This window comes from Mastomys coucha, unplaced genomic scaffold (genome assembly GCF_008632895.1).
Source record: "Mastomys coucha isolate ucsf_1 unplaced genomic scaffold, UCSF_Mcou_1 pScaffold7, whole genome shotgun sequence".
Classification (NCBI taxonomy): domain Eukaryota; kingdom Metazoa; phylum Chordata; class Mammalia; order Rodentia; family Muridae; genus Mastomys; species Mastomys coucha.
Genome location: NW_022196913.1, coordinates 53,936,651 through 53,955,606, shown reverse-complemented (window position 1 = coordinate 53,955,606; position 18,956 = coordinate 53,936,651). Strand labels below are relative to the sequence as shown.

Here is an 18,956-nt window from a genome sequence, read left to right as displayed (position 1 = left end):
CAGGTGTGCCAGGGTTATGGGTGTGCCAGGGTTACGGGTGTGCCAGGGTTACGGGTGTGCCAGGGTTATGGGTGTGCCAGGGTTACGGGTGTGCCAGGGTTACAGGTATGCCAGGGTTACGGGTGTGCCAGGGTTACAGGTGTGCCAGGGTTACAGGTGTGCCAGGGTTACGGGTGTGCCAGGATTACAGGTGTGCCAGGGTTACAGGTGTGCCAGGGTTACGGGTGTGCCAGGATTACAGTTGTGCCAGGGTTATGGGTGTGCCAGGGTTATGGGTGTGCCAGGGTTACAGGTGTGCCAGGGTTATGGGTGTGCCAGGATTACAGTTGTGCCAGGGTTATGGGTGTGCCAGGGTTACGGGTGTGCCAGGGTTATGGGTGTGCCAGGATTACAGTTGTGCCAGGGTTATGGGTGTGCCAGGATTACAGGTGTGCCAGGGTTATGGGTGTGCCAGGATTACAGTTGTGCCAGGGTTATGGGTGTACCAGGATTACAGGTATGCCAGGGTTACAGGTGTGCCAGGATTACGGGTGTGCCAGGGTTACAGGTGTGCCAAAGTTTAGGTGTGATGGGATTACAGGTGTGCCAGGGTTATGGGTGTGCCAGGGTTACAGGTGTGCCAAAGTTTAGGTGTGATGGGATTACAGGTGTGCCAGGGTTATGGGTGTGCTAGGGTTACAGGTATGCCAGGGTTATGGATGTGCCAGGGTTACAGGTGTGCCAAGGTTATGGGTGTGCCAGGGTTCAGGTGTGGCAGGATTACAGGTGTGCTTAGGTGTGCCAGGGTTACAGGTGTGCAAGGGTAACAGGTGTGCTGGGGTAACAGGTATTTTGGGGACCCAAGTTCAGATCCTTATGCTTTGATAGCAGGCATTTTACTCATTAGCTCTTTGACATTTTTAATTTTTTTTTTTTTTAAGCTAAAGAAAATCTTCTTAAAAAATTTAGGCCGGTCGGTGGTAGCGGTCGCCTTTAGTCACCCAGCACTTGGGAGGCAGAGGCAGGTTGATTTCTGAGTTCAAGGATAGCCGGAGCTACACAGAGAAACCCTGTCTTGAAAAAAAAAAAATTTAGAGAGCAAGGCTTAACACCCCTCCTATAATTCCCGTATTCTGGAGGCTGAGCTAAAAGGATTGCTGAAAGCTCAAGGCTAGCCAAGGTTGCATATGGAGCCCCAAGCCAGCCAGGGGTACATAAGGAAATCCTGTCTTAAAACAAAAGATTGGCCACCGTTGAAGATGGAGGCAGGAAGTTAGCCCCTGTCTTCTCATTTTCAACTGTGAAAAACATGTGTTTTCCCAACGTAAGAGATGGAGGAAATAGGCTGGGGCCCATGTCAGGTGATACCAGGCTCCTAAGTAGTGAGGTTTGGCTTCTACCACAACAAGAGGGTAGCAGGGAATTGAGTGAGTGAGTGAGATCCATAGGTCTCAGGAGGGACCTGCATTCTTCCCTTCGCTGTCCTGGAGACCTCCCTGCCCACATCCTGTCCTATCTGCAGCCTACCTGCCTTCCACCTGCACTATAGCCGTGACAGTAGCCCTCTGCAGTAGATCTAGTGGAACTGTTCATCAGGCACATATCTCACACATTTGCTAGCCATTCTCTAAGTCATCTTCCTGCTTCCTTGGTTGCCTTTCACGGGGGAAATTATACTGTGCCCTAATATACCCTAATAAACAGAGGTAGGCCAGCTGTGCACAGTACCGCACATCTATAATCCCAGCACTTGGAGGCAGAGCCAGAAGAATCACGAGTCCAAGCTCATAGCAAATCTGGGGCCATCCTTGGGTACCTGAGACCCTATCTGAGAAAGGGAGGCAAAAGGAGGTAGGCTTGGTTCTGGGCATCTACTAATTTTCTCCGTCTGTGCTGACGCTTAGGGCTTTAATTGTAAGCAAAAGTGCAGGCGTGGAATATTCCATGCTTCCTCGGCTGTTGAGACAGTTTAGTGGTCATGAGTCTGTTGACCTGTGTGGTCCCACCTGGCTTAGACTGTGCCAGGGAAAGCCTGCACATGGGGCAGCATTCCTTGTGCTGATGCAGCCTAGCCTGTCCCTGAAGGAGAAGCCCACCTGCCCTGCCTCCTCTCTTCTACTCCAGGCACCTGAAGGAAATCTCTGAGCTACAGAGCCAGCAGAAGCAGGAGATTGAAGCCCTGTACCGACGCTTGGGCAAGCCGCTCCCTCCCAATGTGGGGTTCTTCCACACCGCACCCCCGATGGGACGCAGGAGAAAAACCAGCAAGAGCAAACTGAAGGCTGGCAAGCTGCTGAACCCCTTGGTGCAACAGCTCAAGGTCGTGGCCTCCAGCACAGGTCTGCTGCTTCTATGGGACGGGACTGCTATACCTGGGCTGAGGAGGGATGGTGCTGGGGGACCCTAAGTTAGCCTGAGAGGCTGGCTCTGGGTTGGTGTAATATCTCCAGACCTGGAAAAGCATGGGGTTTTCTTTTTTCCTGGATCTCCTTATACTGGAGCTGGGAGTCTCTGCAAGGCCAGGGAAGCCCCAGGCCTCTACTCCAGTGCCAATGGAAAGGCCTATGTGAGGATAGGGGCTGCATGGAGCCAGGACTTGGCCCCATGTGGAAGGAGGGAGCCACTCCTGGACCACATTGCACCTAGGAATCCCCAGGGCACTCCATCCCTGTTCCTACATGTAGGATATACCTTGGGATGGAAGTGACTGCTTCCTCTGGCCCTATAACTCAGGCACACACTAGCCCCTGCTTGCTGTCTATCAGGTGGCTGCCTTTTCTGGCAAGGAGAGGATGAGCCGTTTTCCAGGCCTTGCAATAGTGGTACCCAGTCCCTGGTGCTGCAGAGGCCAGGCACCAAGCAGCACCCTTTGCATGTCAGGGTTCCCTTGAGGCCCCTAGAGCTGTGGTACAGGGTGCACTCTGAGGGTTGGGGGATTCCTGAACCCCAGTCTCCAAACATGACAGATGGGAAGGCACTACTGGATGACCTGCAAGCACTCCCTAGTTGTGAACCACTTGCAAACTACACAAGTAATATACAGTGCCAATCCCAAAGTTAAGGGGAAGCTCTGCAGTGACACGTGCAAAGGTCATGTCACTTGGAGCTCACATCCATTACCTGTCACTTACTTGCACAGCACTGGTCTGGCATGGCACTGGGATTTGGTAAAGGAGGGCACTCTCTTTGACTAGCCCCAGCACTTCAGACCAGGAGCTTGTCTGTATACTGGTTTTCTGCAAGAGACTCAACTTCCCCAAGGTCACCCAGCAAGAGAGCAGGAAGCCAACCCAGCCAGCCATACCCTTCCCTGCCCAGTGGCGCCTCAAGGTGCCTGTCACCTCTTCTCCCCCCCTCGCCCAGGTCATTTGTCTGACTCCAGCAGAGGCCCTCCCACTAAGGACTCTGCCCACGCCAGCACGCCCCCGGGCACCAAGGCAGTTCAGACCCAGCAGCCCTGCTCCGTTCGGGCCTCTCTGTCCACAGACATCTGCTCCGGTTTAGCCAGTGATGGAGGCGGAGCTCGTGGCCAAGGTGATTTCCAGCTTGCCTGTCTCCAAGCATGTGCCAGCCACGTAGGGCCTCAGTGGTGTCCCAGGAGCACGCCTGTGTGTGTAGAGGGGGCCAGAGCTACAGCTAAGGCTGCTAAGCAGCTTTATAAAAACAAACAAAGGAGAAAATTGTAGAGGTGTAGTCTTTGGATACAAAGAATGGAATTGTCCCGCCATGTAAGCGGCTCAGAGGCAGGCGATGGGTTGCTAAAGTGGACCTCAGGAAGTGGCCATGACTAGGAGGGATCAGCCCGATGACTGGGGAGGGGGCGGGGCCTGGCATCTTGCTGTGTTCTGCGATGCCTGTTCCTAGGCCCTGGCTACCCTGCCCTGCCTGCTTCCCACAGCAGAGCCAGACGGTGCTAAACACCGGGTCCTTCCAAAGTCCACGGGACGACTAGGGGACAAGGGCTCAGCTCTCAGGCTGGGATGTCTGCTCATCACTGCCATGGATGGCAGCGGCTGCTCGCTAAGGCGCTTTCCTGTCCTCACCATCTCTGTCCAGAGAAATCATGGTGACCGATAAAGGTGCCCCACCTGCCTCACCCCTCCTCCTCCGGGCCGCTTCTCTTCCGCTCCTACCGTTTGCCTCCTCCCATTCTGTGGTCAGTGGCTTTTGGTGCTTGGGCTGGGCTAGATGGAGCCGTGGATGTTAAGTTACAAGGCTGGTGTGTGGCTGTTGGTGTGGAGGAGGAATCGCAGCAACCTGTACTTGATGAGTGTCTCTCTGTTCTCTTCCCTTTATATTCATTTGCAGGCTGGACGGTTTACCACCCAACGTCTGAGAGAGGGGCCTATAAGTCTAGTAGCAAGCCTCGTGCTCGATTCCTCAGTGGACCCGTATCTGTGTCCATCTGTCTGTATTTGTTCTTTTGTATTTTCCCACCTCCTAGCCCTTGGTTTCTCCCCTCCCCCCACCTCGTCTTCATCACCTCTCATACCTTTCATAGGACTCCACTCCAACCCCTAAGAGTCACCTCCTCCACGCAGAAGGTGGACCCCACAAGCCTTTCCCATTGCACTCGGTGTCCATAGTCACCCAGCTCCAGACGGCTGTGTGCATGCTCTTGGCTGCATCCAGGCACCAAAATCATGTGCAACAGCGTACTTACCCCCTGCCATGGCCCCTCCACGCCACACATGCTGGCACATCCTGCACCCCTCCTGCCACCTCATTTATTTTCTTTTCTTCTGTTGGACGTAGTTTTCTTTTCTGTTGCAACTGTGGCCAGTATACATGTCTGCTGTCTCCCAGTTCCAATGACAACAAAAAGACAACCCCAGCCTTCTCCAGAGACCCAGTGTGTCACACATGTACTTGAACACCCACCACATGCATGTAGCTGACTTACATAGCCCTAATGTCCCTGGGAGGTGTGACTTCTGTGTAGGGCCCCAGCTCTGTCTCCACCCTCTTTCCCATTCCCTGCATGTGAAGATGCTAAGAATGTGCTTCAGGGGTTTCAGGGGTGGGGTAGTAGATCAGTGGCACAGCACTTGCCTAGCATGCAAAAGAAAGGCCCCGGGTCCCTTTCTGTCCCCTGCACTGCAAAACAAAGAACTTGCTCCAGCTAGGGCTTCCTGGTCCTCAGCCCCATCCTACAGGGAGGGCTAGTCCCCTCTGCCATTTCTCCCTACTCTGCTAACTCCCAACTCAAAAAGATGGATAGACACCTGCCCCGTTCTGTTCTGCGTAGCTCTTGCACTGGAACTTCCATCCTGCCTGCCTGGGTCCCTGCTCTCTCCCTCCCCGCTGGAGCACTCTGCTCCACAGTCCTCAGCTAACCCATGTGACATCAGGGATGAAGCCAGTGAGGCGGCTCCTCCAACTTCCGCTAGACTCAAACCCAGTGCCAGTCTCCCTCACAGACCCTGAGACTTGCTTCTAGCACCCAGGAGTGCCCACCTGCTGGGACAGACTTACCCTGGTGCCATTTGTTTTTAACCCTCATGATTGGCAGATCAATCCAAAGCTGTGGAGCTTTTAGGTTTTTGGTTTTTTAACAGGGGAGGGAAAAAAAGGAGCTTTTTGACAATTGGCTTGGAGATACTGGTTTGGGGCACATGACTTTTTGCTTGTACAATAAAGATACATTGTGCTTGTGGGGACCCAGAGACCATGTCTGTGGTAGGGACTATTGTCATTCTCTACTCCTTGCATCAGAGGCACACAGTGGGTCATCCTTCTCAAGGTGGAAGGGTCAAGGGCATATGGCTATGTGCAAGCATCAGGGGCTTCTTGGCATCTTCTCTGTCCAGCAGTCTGCCCCTTTGTGGCATGGTGACATCTGGCTTGCAGTGCTTCTCTAGCTTCTGGTCAGTTGTTGAGTGGAGGAGGAGAAGGCCTGGGAGGGCTTCCCCCTGCCAGCCTCATTCTGGCCCCTGCTTGCGTAAGGCCTCTCCTGCTGTACCTTGTGGGCATACAGCTCACATGAGGATGGTCCCCAGGTGTGAAAGTACCTGGACTCTGGGTACATTCTGTTCCCAGGGCAGAGCACATAGTAATTTGTCACAGTGATCACAGTCATGGCTCTGAGAACCGTGTTAGTGTCACAGGTCATGTTTTTAAATGGTGTTCATTGGTTTCATTGTGAGTTATTGGCCTGAGATTAAATTATATCTATATATTGAGGAGAGGGGACCAGAAGGAAGGAACATCTGAGCAGGCTTGGCCAGGTGGTTTCAGGTGTGGTGCTGCCCACAGTGGTTTGCTGGTTCATGGCCTGGCCTACCAAGCCACATTGGACTGGCTCAGCATTTTATGGCCCCTACATGTTCTCAAGTGGCTGCCAGACAGAGCCCAGATGAGTCCCTACTCTGGCCCCTCTCATTGTGATACATAGTATGGAGTGCCAGCCTACTCTATAGAAACGAAGACCCAAAGGGCCCTTTATCCCACATGCTGCTGGCCTCTGAGTTTTAGGGATCTAGGCCTCTCACTAAAATGTCTATTTGACTATCTGTGTGATGGTTTCTGGATACGTGCAGAGTGTCCTGAAGAGGAGATGTGAAGCCTGTGAGGACTGAGCCTAGAGTGGGGGTAGTGGGAAGAGCAGTGCTTCCTGCGTGTGAGAGGACAAGTGGCAGAAGGAGAAAGCCTGGCTAAGAGCCTCAGAGGAGAGAGGGATTTTCGGGGCAGAGTGTGCAGGCAACTGCTAACATGTTTAGAGTTTGCATGCCTACCTTTGTGAAGCTGCATGATGGGGGTTGATCTTCATCAAGCTAGAGGGTCTCAGTGCACACACAGCTCTAGTATGTGATGCCCTAACTTCCTAGAGTCAGGAGGCTCTAGGAACACAAAATAGTCTTTAAACTTTAAGTACAGAAATATCTTGGCTTCCATGAGGCCCAGAGAAGGAAAAAGAGCCCCTGAAGAGGTGATGGAGCTCAGGCCACTGGGTGAGCTGGAGGGCCTGTCTCTGGTGGAGCCAGGCAGAGCAAATAGAATGCTCCTAAGGCTGATTGGGACCTGAGAACAAGGGGCAGGTGGAGATAGGCTGTGGTTAGAGAGACCCTGTCTTAGTCAGTGCTCTGTTGCTGTCAAGAGATACCGTGACCACAAAAGTTCTTATCAAATAAGACATTTAACTAGAGCTTGCTTGGAGTTTCAGAGTTATCGTCATGGCAGGGAGTTTAACGGCACACAGGCAGGAGAAGAGAGTTCTGGATCTGGATCTGCAAGCAGCAGGAAGAGAGAGAGAGAGACACTGGGCCTGGCTTGGGTTTTTTTTTTCTCTCTCTCTCTTTTTAAAATTATTTATTTATTATATATACAGTGTTCTGCCTGCATGTAGGCCAGAAGAGGATACCAGATCTCATTATAGATGGTTGTGAGCTACCATGTGGTTGCTGGGAATAGAACTCAAAACCTCTGGAAGAACTGACAGTGTTCTTAACTGCTGAGCCATCTCTCCAGCCCTATCTATCCATCTATCTATCTATCTTTCTATCTATCTATCTATCTATCTATCTATCTATCTATCATCTATCTATGTATCTTTCTGGCTTGTGCTTTTAAAACCCCAAAGCCCATTACCAGTGACACATTTCCTCCAACAAGGCCACATCTACTCTGACAAGATCACACCTCCTAATCCTTCTCAAGTAGTGCCACTCTCTGGTGACTAAGTATTCAAACATATGAGCCTACAGAGACTGTTCCTATTCAGACCACCATAAGCTTTCAGGGAGTGTGGGTTCTGAGTCAGTTCCCTTCTCCCAGTCAGGGCAGGGTCCTGGCAGACCCCATGATGCACTTGCTTGTCCCTCTCTGTGAAACCCAAGGCACACTTGGGCTTTTGTAGGTGAGAAACCCTGGGTACAGCCTACTGAGGCACTTCTCTTGTGTCTGACCCATGCTCAAGCAGGCATGGTCACCTCGAGTTTCTTGCTGTGCCTTAAGAAACATGAGGTCTCATAATGTATCGCCTCATCCTGTTCTCATTTGCCTTGAGTCTGGTTCAGGACCTCTTAAGCTCTCCCAGCCCTCTTTCACTTTGGATTGTTCTTATCTCTTACTGGTGATAAGAGAGAATCCAGTGAGGTCCCAAACAGGGCACAAGAGAGACCGCACCTACACTCTGTAGCCTAGGCTTACCACTGAGGTCTGTGAATGTAGACATGTTAGCTCCAGGCTCTGTAAGACTCACTGATATGCAGCTCAAAGCCAACTAAGCTACCCTGCACTGAACCAAGGCATCTTGTTTCTGAGCTGATCCTTCATGGGTAGTTTTTAGTTATTTTCTCTGCTTGAGAATAAGATTGTCCCTTATAGAAACAGCTCGGGGGGGGGGGGGGTTGCCTTTGACATCAGGGTATGGTGGAGGTGGAGGGCTAGTGGTCTGTAGTTAGAACTGGCCTATGGGAGGTTGGGATGGGGTTAAACCATCTGGGCTGGCTATAGGGGATGCTGGGTGGGAGCTACTTAGTACCAGGAAGCCTGACTCCCTGAGGAAGCCTGTTCTTGTGAACCTCATCAATATTTGAGATGCAGAGAAAAGATGTGAGGATTTGCTTTGGGCTGCAGCCACTTAAGAATCTGTCTTCCACTCTGAGCTTTAACGTCGCCATGCTTGAGAAGTCCTTGTTGCCAGCCAAGCTCCTGAGGTGGTGGCTATAGACTGGAAAGGATGTGCTGTCAACCCACCAGTGATGTATGGTTTGAACCATCTTGTTATGCAGAAACCTCACCTCACTACAGAGACCAGTAGGGTATCCAAGGGGACCAGAATGGGACTAGTTGAAACCATCCTGCCTCTGGCTGGCTTGATAACTCACCTAGTGCCATCCTGAGTAACAGGAGCCCACCAGTGCCTATCCTGGCACAGTGGAGGTGGAGACCAACTTTGTTCATCAGATGCCCCAGGCAGAGATGGTATTGGTGTACTGAGAGCCATGTAGGAATATGCAAGGCTATCGGCATGGTACTGAATATACTTCCCCAAGGCTCTGCATCAATGCGAGAGCCGTGTGGCCTTAGCATTGACATAGAATGACAAACATGACTGATTTGTCTAGAGGCTGGTGCTATGTACCCTGGTCATCTGGGGCCAGTCCAGGAGGGATATGCAGGATGGGACCTAATGGCCATGTTCGCCTGAGTCTGGTGACAGCCATAGCCAGCCCATAGCCAGGACTGAGTTCCGAATCCACAGCCCCCTTTCCTCCAAAAGTGGACTGAGATGTCCTCCCTGCAACACATGTTATCTTCCAGATCCCTCTACTCCATCTCCCTTCTTTCTATTTGAAAATTGAATTACTCAACAAAACACCTCAGTTTTCCCCCACCATGCCAACCATTCTGGCTGTACTTTAGGTTCAACACACACATCTTGGGCTTCATGACCTCTGGCCAAGGGGTGGCCAGCACTTATGTACTATGCCTCAGAGAAAGAGTACCAGCCCTTCTTGAAAAGTTGTAAGTGTTCAGATTTCCCAAACCTCTTTGACTGGCTGACTTGTGAGCCAGTCCATGTGAGACTACCCCCTTCCTGGGGGGATATGTTTAGGACTGGGGGATCTAAGGGCTGGAGTACAGACCTGTTATACTAGTATGGGCTCGTCAAGTGACCTTGGGGAAGCCTGAGCTCTTCCTTGCCAGTTATAGCTCCTAGAGTAAGCCATAGGTTAAGATAGAATGGCAGCACCTACTCTAGCCCAGGCCGGCACTGGGTTCCTGGGTTACTTCATTCCTCCAGACACTGTATGTTGTCCACCTGACCCTAGACGGGCTCAGGGCAGTGGGGCTAGATCTACTTAGTGGTGGTCCAATAAGGATGTATCTCATTCCCCTGGGGAAAGTAAACTGATAAAAAAGAGGCACAGTGTCTCCCCAAATCTGTATCAACCCCAAGACAGTTTCTAATATCCCTGCTAGGTGCCCTTGTCTGGCCTGGTCCAAAACAACCATCTGGGATCCAGAATTGGCCTCAGACCTGCAAAACAATGTATCTTTTTGCACTTGGAAAACTCTAGTGGCCTTGGTGGTCAGCCCAGGCTGAGCCTGGCTCCATTCAGGGACCCCATGGCTGACTTTCAGTGGGTTCTCCTGCCTCAACCCGTGGGGCTCCTAAAGGCCTGGTGTTTGAAACCCAAGCAGTGTGATGTGCAAACTTTTTTTTTTTTTTTTTTTTTTTTTTTTTTTTTTTGGTGTTTGGTTTTCTGTTCTTTTTTTCTTTCTCTTTTTCTGGAATATGCTTTTAGAGACAAAACACTTCTCCCTGAAGCTTGGAGGCTTGCCCTGGCACCTCTGCCTCCTCAGCGAAGCCCATGAGAAGCCTGCACACGAACTCTGGGGATGTCACCCCGTTCTCCCAGGCCAGGCTGGCCTCCCTCTCCGACTGCTGCCTGTGTCTGTCCCCCCGCACACTGATGACTTTTGCTTACGTGTGGTAGTGTGATCGGTGTGTGCTGTTCTGCCTAACCCTGTGGTCTTGTGTCCTTTGTTTTTCCCTTACAGGGTCAGCCCTGAAGCGTCTCTGCCTAGGCAAAGAACACAGCAGTAGTAATTATCTGGGTTTTTTTTTTTTTAACCTCCTTTGTCCCCTCTCATCGCATGGGCTTTGTCGTGGCTAGCGTGCATCAGGGCCTCCCACAAAAGTGTGGCCTGCTCTGCCCCTGACCCCCAGGGCTCTGCTTTGCTTCTGCCTGTCTGGATAGCTGCTCCCTCCCAGCTCCTCTCTGTGTTTCCATGGCTTATACAATTTGTGCTCTCTTGACAGTCACCTCTTATTAGACCTGTCCTTCTCCACAGTGTCCATATATTCCCATTTATTAATTGGGTCCTTTTCCAAAATCTTAGGCATCAGTGTTTCTGTGAAGTGCTAACGATGAATGCTTCCCTGAGGAGGGATGCTCACACACACCCCTTTGCTCTCCTTTGTCTTTTTATTTTTAATTTTCCTACCCTTGTTTCTTCTGGCTGAAAACCTCATATAGCAATAGCTGTCTGTGGAGTCTCATCACTAACGTGTGGTCCTTCATCTGTGCTTTTTCATCACTGCCACTAAAGTTCACTACATTTTGAAACAGCTTGTTTGAAGAGATGGTCATTAGCTGTTTAGAGTTGTTTTTTTTTTTTTTATTTGGGGGGATGTATAAGCATTTTAAATTGGCTTATTCAAAATTGCTAGGTGGAACTATGTGCATTGGGAGCGGGGGGAGGGGAGGAGACAATTCAACAAGTCCTGTGTTGGCCATCAAAACAGTCTCTCAGTGAAGCAGCCAAGCTCTCTAATCTGGATACCAGTTCCCAGCTCCCTGCCTTTCAGTATCACCTAGCTATGGCTTGGAGGGTGTGGAGACAGCCCAAGGGATTCTGGGTATGTTATCTTTCATTACCACCTTCCCAGATGCTCTGATAAGAAAAGGCACCATTTCCTCATATTGAGTTCCAAACTGCTAAGCAATCAAAATGTACAAGAACACAACTGAACAGTCTGTCTGAGGGATGTCCGAAGGCTGGTGTCAGTGCTCATCTATTGAGCATTCTGAAAAGTAGGCCTGAGAACCTGACCCTGTTCTGTCCCTGGGATGTCAGTGCCCATGTGTGTCAGGCTGTGCCCACATGTCTGGCTATGGGTAGCATGAGCTACCCATGCTCTCACATGTGAATCTAATGGGACATGCAGTGGTTGGGCCTAGGGTAGACTCTTAACAGACGCTGCCAACTGTTCAGGGTCCTCTTCCCTGGCCTAGCCTAAAAAACACGTATTGCCTGCCTGGTGCAGCCCAGTCACCCATAGCCCACAAGACACCTCATGGTATCTAACACCAGGCAGCAAACCCTCTGATGCAGACCACCTCTTGAAGCAAGGTGTTGCTTGGCCAGAGTAGGCCATTGATTGTCCTAGCCATCGTGTGAGAATGACTGCGGCCAGCCTGTCAGTGGTGCTAGGTGAGTGCGTGGTGTCACCAATCCTGGCCTATATGACTCCCCAGGGTCTTCCACCAGCAGCCTGGCCCCAGGCCCTGAGCCAGGTCCCCAGCCCACCCTGCACGTCCAGGCGCAGGTGAACAACAGCAACAACAAGAAAGGCACCTTCACGGATGATCTGCACAAGCTTGTGGACGAATGGACAACCAAGACTGTGGGGGCCGCGCAAGTGAAGCCCACGCTCAACCAGCTGAAACAGACGCAGAAGCTGCATGACATGGAGGCCTCTGGAGAGGCTCGGGCTGTGAGTGAGCACAGGCACTGGCTCTACCGGGAGGGATATGGTAGTAAAGGCATGGTAGCTGTGGCCTTGAGCCATTGCCAGAATCCTGGATGCCAGATGGCAAATCCTGCTAAATGTTTTGCTTCCAAAGTCAGGGTCTGTCTTGTCTAAAAGAATTAGACCTTTGCTCCTATGATGATTTAGAAGTAACTTCCTATGGTCTTGTGACCAGCAGGGAACAGGTTGAGTCTATGACTCTAGAACTCAGGTATACCAGAATCCCTGAGCTAGATAGTCTGTCTACACCCTCATTGTGTACAGACAGATCTCTATCTGCATTATGTCCATCTGTCTCCAGGCTGTAAAGGGCAGATGTACCTCATTCCTGAGTGGCAGCTGCATCCAAGTGGGGCCAACATGGGGCAGGGCAAATAGCCCACCCTCACAGGTGTTGGCACATAATAAGATTTTAGTAGAGCTAGCTGTAGGAGTGTCCCCACTTTTCTGGCTTTCTGGAGGAGTGTGTGGAAGATTGGTGTTATTTCTACTTTAAATGATTCATGAAGTTCATGGATGAATCCATCTGGGCTGAAGGATCATGTGGATGTTGTTTTCAGAGTGGAAAACATCTCTTTGTGAACTTGTGCTTTGAAACTTTTCAAACACACATGGAGTTGGAGGTCTGCAGTGAATATCATGTGCCTGAGCCTACACTGTAGGAGTTGCTCGTAGAACTCAGCACACATCTGTCCTTCTCTTGGAGAAGGCTTGCCTTAGGAGTTCTCTTTCTTTTCTAGTTCTAACACCATTTGGGTGTTCTACCTTGACATTTGTTAAACTTTGTTTCCCTCTTAATTGCTACCTTGTCCCTAAATTCACCCAGACTTTCAAATCAGTTACCATGTAACTTTCAAATCAGTTATACTTGTAGCAGTGTGCTGTGTTGGTGATTTCTGACTCCCTGGTTCTTTCTGTGTGTCTGTCCTTCCTTCCCTTCCTGCCTATTGTCCTTATCTCTTAAGGTTTTGTTCATTTCGGGAGCCATTTTAAAAAAAAAAACTATGTTATCTTTGATGGTATTCTTTGTTGTGTCTCTCATTCATTTCTAACTTATTGTTTCTGTCTCTGGCTTAATGTTCTCTTGGCAGAGTGTTTGTGAGGATGTTGGGTTGGGTTCCCAGCACTAGAGTAAGAAAGAAAAACTTCTTAAACTGGCTAGGCCACTAATTCTAGCATTTCTAATTTCTTGCAGATGACCCAAGTTCCGCTCCCAGCACCCACGTCTGGAGGCTCACAATAGCTTATAACTCCAGCTCCAGGGTACCCAGGTCCTTCTTCTGACTCTCCTAGACACCTGCACAGACACACATACATATAGACACACACATACACACAAATAAAAATTAAAAAAAAAAAGTTTACAGTTCTCTGCCAAACTTTCCAATGGTGTGTCTTATTTACATCTCAACTTCTGGTTTTCTGTTCTTTTCCTTTCCACTTCACTCCTTAGTTCCTTGTATTGCCTTGTGAGATCTAAATATTGTGTAAAGGACATTAGAATGAAAAGTCATCTGTAAAAATAATTTGAGCTCTATCTTGATCTCAAAATGAGACCTTTTTTTGTTATCTTGATTTGCCTTTGATTTGTTTTTAACAGGCATCTTCTATAAAGTGCTTGGTCAGGGATGACTTATCTTTTTATTATTGATGTGTGGGAGTCTGTTATATCTGTTTTGTTTAGGTTACTCATGTGTCTTATCCCTCCACCATGTGTGTATGTGAGTGGTGTATTGTGTGTATTAGCCTGCTTGTATGTGAATATGTATATGGAGGCCAGATATCAACATATAGTGTTTTCTCCATCTCTCCCCATCTTACCTTTGTGGCGACAAGATCTTTTTCACTGAGCCTGGTGCTCATCAATTAGTTAGACTGTGTGGTCAGTGAGCTATAGGAATCCACCTGTCTCTGCCTCTCCCCCTCACTAATGCCGCACACCAGGCTGTAGGTGCTAGGAGTCTGAATTCAGGTCCTCACGTTTATGCATGGGGGCTCTTACAGACCCTTTTTGACTTTCTTAGAATTGAGTGTAAAATAGAAGAGATTAAATTTGGTTGTTTTTTTTTTTTCTATATTAGCTGTTGTATGAGCACCTGTGTGTCGAAGTACACAATCATTGCCTTACTTCAACTTCATTAAGCTTGTTATTTAGAGGGATAGAACATCTGCTATTGAACTTCAAGATTTCCTTGGTTTTTCTGGGTCCTAAAGTGTTTATAGGTTTTAGGTAACCCACTGGAGTGTCTCTTGGCAGTGGATTAAGTCTGTCAATGAACTACATAGATTTATCATATTGCCAGTCTTAAGTGTTCCTGTGAACTTGGCATCTGGTTTGTTTTTTTTTTTACATCTCTGTAGGGTGTTAATATCACTCATTAAATTCATCCTAAGGTGGTTAATGATTGGGAATGCTGTTGTTATAAACTGCACAGCCCTACAAATTTCATCTCCCAGTTATATGTTTCTAGTACATGGAAATGTGACTGATTCTGGTACCTCAAAGCCTATTGTCCTGCTAAATTCATGTGTTCAGCCATTCCTGTGGGTTTCTGTATGCATAAGCTTGTCATTTGGACATATGCAGTTTTTCTTTCCTTGTCTCATCTTGACTAGGTATTGACTAGAAACATGAAGGAGCCTTTGGGGGAAGGCCTAATGCCACCCCTCTGTAGATATGGCTTCTGGCTCCATAGAGGTCTTCACTGCTGAGCATGCCTTCTGTAAAGGGTTGTGGGGATTGGGGAGTGTCCATCCTGCTTTGCATGGAGAAGGCCGGCTATTGTTGCTGTGTGTTTGTGGTGCTGGGGAGAGAAGCTAGGGCCTCCTCTGTGTTAGGCAAATGCTCAGCAGGGAACTGCAGGATAGCCTTTCCAGTGGGGCTTACCCTGGAGTGAGGTGGACTCGACTGTGATGTTAAACCTTTAATAGTTACTATCTTCAGTTTCCCAAGTGTTTTGTTTAAGATGCTGAAGGCTGCATCCTAAACATCTTAAGCATCTCTTGCTGTAGTCATATCCAGTTCTGTCTTTAGAGGTGTGCTGCTTCTGGAAGCCATCAACTCCTTCCCTTGCCTCTAAGGCCAAAGTGCCTGAGAAACCAGAGGGCTGTCCCAGAGTTCCCACCTCCTGGGCTATTGTAGTTGGATCATGTTTTACGAGGTGGAAATGTGTGGGTCACTCCTGTGCCCTCCCACACCCTGCACGTTCTGTTCCAAACATACTCTGGCTGGTAAACCACTGGAGGTAGGCCTCCATGTAGTAAGCAGGGGAGAGAGGACAGCCATTACCCACACAAACTACACAAGGAGACCAACTGACTGCAGCCCTCTCTGCCTTCCTCTTTGTTTCTGTGTCTCATAGACAACTGTGCCTCGAGCAGGAGTGGGGACATCGTGTCTGGCCCCAGCCCCTGGCCCTCTGTCCACCACAGCCATTCCTGGAGCCACCCCAGCCCTGCCTGTGCCCATACCAGGTACTGTCCACTCCAGCCTCTCGGGCCCTCCTTGTGCACTGCCTCTGTGTCAGTATGGAGGCCTGCTCCCTGTTCCTGTGTCCTGGGGACCCTGGGTGGCCCCAGGGAACCCAGAGGGGTCTTGGAGCAGTCAGAGCCCTATTCAGGTCCCCATGCTCCCAGTGTTTCTACGGCCACCTGTAATCAGCACGCCAGGCCCCCGGCTGCACATCACGTAGCCTCCTGCCCTGCCCCTGGCCAAATGGAACACTGAAGTGTGTGGAAGAACCCAGTTGTGGTTTGGCCTCCTCATGGCTCCTCCACATGGGCACAAGGCACAGAGCCCCAGCTCCGGGGGCATGAGAGAGCAGCAAGACACTTTCCCTGCTGCCTCAGACCCTGCCACTCTTAGGTTCCTGCAGTCTACACAGGCAGTCCTCACACCCATGGCCTGCCCTTGTTAAAGGATTAGAACCTTGTCATCCCCCTGCAGCAGCTCAGTGCCTTGAATCCGAGCTTTTCTGTTTCCTGATGGAAATACATATTTTAAAAAGTCATTCATTCATCCACAAAAGTGGATTCCATTACAGTTGACATGCTGTCTCCACTGTGTTATGTTGTAGAGATGAGAATGGGGTACAGATATGAAGCTGATAGCTGGTTAGAGTGTAAAAACCTTCTTAAACAGAAACAGAGGAAACACCGACAATGTGACCGCAAATGCTGGATAGGCCCAGCTCACCCCTTGAAAGAGTGAGGTCACCCTGGGTGTCTTCAGTAACAGAGCCACAGGGGTCACCCGAAGTTGTTCTCCCTGTGAGGAGTGTCACCAGCTTTGTTGAGCCGTGAGGATCCTGCCAGGCGAATGCCCTGATAGCCAGCAGGCTCTTGTAAGCACCATACAGACAAACACCACCTTCCAGCTCAGGGGTCCCACTCACTTTCTCCCTCTTTTCCATGGTTTTCACAGAGGCCTATGCTCTGCCCACCCCACCCTGCAAATTCCTCTCCAGGCCAACCTCAGGCCAGCCTACTGAGGGGGCGGAGCACTTCTGGAGGTTTCCATGACACTTGGGGTTGGGGGTGGGGATATGAAAGCTCCCTGACCTCTGGGTGAATATTTTCTGCCTCCAGTTAGAGGGTGGGCTGCTTGGGGTGACCCCCGCTGTGAACTGTACAGACCAGCTGAACCAGCTAGATTATTTTGGTTTAAATACACTATTCCATCAATTCAGTCAGAATTGAATTTTCAGGGGACTGCAGAGGCTTCTAACAGGCCGCAATGCTGCAATAAGAGATTTGTGTTCTCTGTGTCTAGTCTGAACACCGCACAGGCCCACCCAGTAAAGTGGAGCCTGCGTCTTCTCGTTCCTCTTGCGCCCAAGTCCTTTCCTCCTGTGACAATGCTAGTGGCATGGGATCCCCAAGAGTCTGTATGTGTGAAGGAGAAAAATAAACGTTTGCTTGAAAATACTGTGAAATGGCAGCTTTTATTCTTGCCCCCTATTTACATCAAAGCCAAGCTGACTGGCCTTGTAGAAGATAGTTATGGGCAGCCCAGGTGGGCCTGGCCTGGCCTCTGCTTGGAACCACTAGCCATGTGTCCTGTACCCCCAGAGAACAGGGCTCATAAAGCTGGGAGATGAGAACCAAGCCTCTGGTGGGGTTGCTAGTTGCTCTGCACTGGTACTGCTGGGTGTGGCCCAGGCTGGCTGTCCCCAGGCTATTAGCTGTAGCCTGGCATTGTAGCTTACTCTGCAGTCTGTTGGCTGGTCTACAAGCCTATGCATTGGCAGGCATTGCTTTCAGAAGTGCAGGTAGAAAGGGTGGACCTCACAGAAGGAAGCCTGCATTTCCAATCCTGTTACACACAGCTGGCACTGCGTCCTAGAAAACCCAGGTTATATGAGTCCTAGGAACTCCTGGTCCACCCCCTCCCATGGTTGGTGGGGCTTCTCTTTCAGGCTCTTGAGCTTGTTGAGTAGAGTTGGGCAAGGGACAGCCTAGCTCGTCTGAGAGGCACTGGCCTTCCTGAGAAGCCCAGAGCATTGTGAAAGATACTGGTTTAGGGAGAAGTCTTGTCCTGTGGTAGGTCAGCAAACCCTTCGGGTTGGGGACTTATATGTGTGCACTAGAGACCCGGTCCAGACAACATGAAATCCATCTTGCTAGAGGTGCTGTCTCAAGATACAGCACCAAGCTTGCTGCTTCTGTTCAGACCCCTGCAGCCATATCACTGTGCCTCCCTTATCTTAGCACTGGCACTGGCACTAAGCAGAAGCAGAAATTGAGTGTCACTGTTTTCTCCCAGGGCTCCGAGGCCAGCTTAATCCAGAATGGTCCAGTGGAACAGGGGTGAGGCCTTGTCTTTCTGGGCTTACGTGGTCATTGCCGAGTGTCTGGCTGTTCTTAGAAGATATCCAGGTGGCAGTCAGCCCAGAGAATAGGGCTGTCTGTCCAGTGCACAGCCACCTCCTGGCATGGCTCTGATCCCACCCTTCTTCCTTTGCTTTAGAAGCTCCTGGGAAAGGGGCCAGATGCTCAGGCAGGGCTGTGTGCACAGGCACCAGGGCCCAGCCTTAGGTGAGAGGCCAGTGCCTCAGAGGTCTGTAGTGAGCTGTGGCCATTTTGTTTTCTAGATCCTGAGAGTGAAAAGCCCGACTGAGCCGGCCCCTACGCCAGGCCCTCACTGCATCATCCAGGAGAAGAAGCAGCAGACCCCAGGGCAGCCACTCCTCTAGTCCATTCACGCTGTTTTGTAACCACTTTCTAACCATTTTTTTATTCACAATTGGAAACACAAATGTAATGCAAGAATAAAACATATTTTGGGGGAGACAGGACTTTGGTATTTCAAACTTCCTCCTTTCCAGTGGTCTTCTGGGCAGGCAAGAGAGAGATGTGAAGAGTTGGAGAGGGGCCAGTCAGCCCATTCTCTGTAAATCCCTGGAGGCTCCTCACACGGTGCCCCTTCTCAGACACAGCCTACACAGCTCCATGTCACCTGGTCTTTTCTCTGGCCCAAAGAAGCCAAAATCATCTGCCCCCATCAAAGGGAAAGCATATGGAGGCTGAGAGAGAGCCTCCTTTCCAGAACCTGTGGGTGCCATCAGGAAAGAAACCAACATGGAATCTGCACCCTCTTGGGGGTAGAGGTCAGGACCACCAGCTCCAGTAGAGCTACACTTCCCCACGGTGGAGTATGTCAAAAGCTCACATTAAAAGCGGGAAACCAGGGCTGCCAAGATGGCTCAGTGGG

At 50.2% G+C, this 18,956-nt stretch overlaps 1 protein-coding gene across 16 annotated transcripts in view; it reads left to right on the top strand.

Annotated features, from left to right (window-relative positions):
* The window catches only part of Wnk2 (WNK lysine deficient protein kinase 2), a 118,465-nt gene extending 99,925 nt beyond the window's left edge, over nucleotides 1-18,540 (top strand). For 6 of the 16 annotated variants that reach the window (XM_031359719.1, XM_031359730.1, XM_031359729.1 and 3 more), the window contains 6 exons: nucleotides 2,104-2,318; nucleotides 3,343-3,513; nucleotides 4,288-4,386; nucleotides 10,489-10,533; nucleotides 11,970-12,208; nucleotides 15,607-17,178. In XM_031359719.1, coding sequence (XP_031215579.1) covers nucleotides 2,104-2,318; nucleotides 3,343-3,513; nucleotides 4,288-4,386; nucleotides 10,489-10,533; nucleotides 11,970-12,208; nucleotides 15,607-15,936 — 1,099 coding nt within the window. In that variant the 3' untranslated portion in view covers nucleotides 15,937-17,178. Of the gene's footprint in view, nucleotides 1-2,103; nucleotides 2,319-3,342; nucleotides 3,514-4,287; nucleotides 4,387-10,488; nucleotides 10,534-11,969; nucleotides 12,209-13,439; nucleotides 13,874-15,606; nucleotides 17,179-18,336 lie in introns of those variants that run through there. The other 10 variants (XM_031359734.1, XM_031359732.1, XM_031359726.1 and 7 more) reach the window with 9 other exon arrangements.
* Nucleotides 18,541-18,956: the final 416 nt, after the last annotated feature.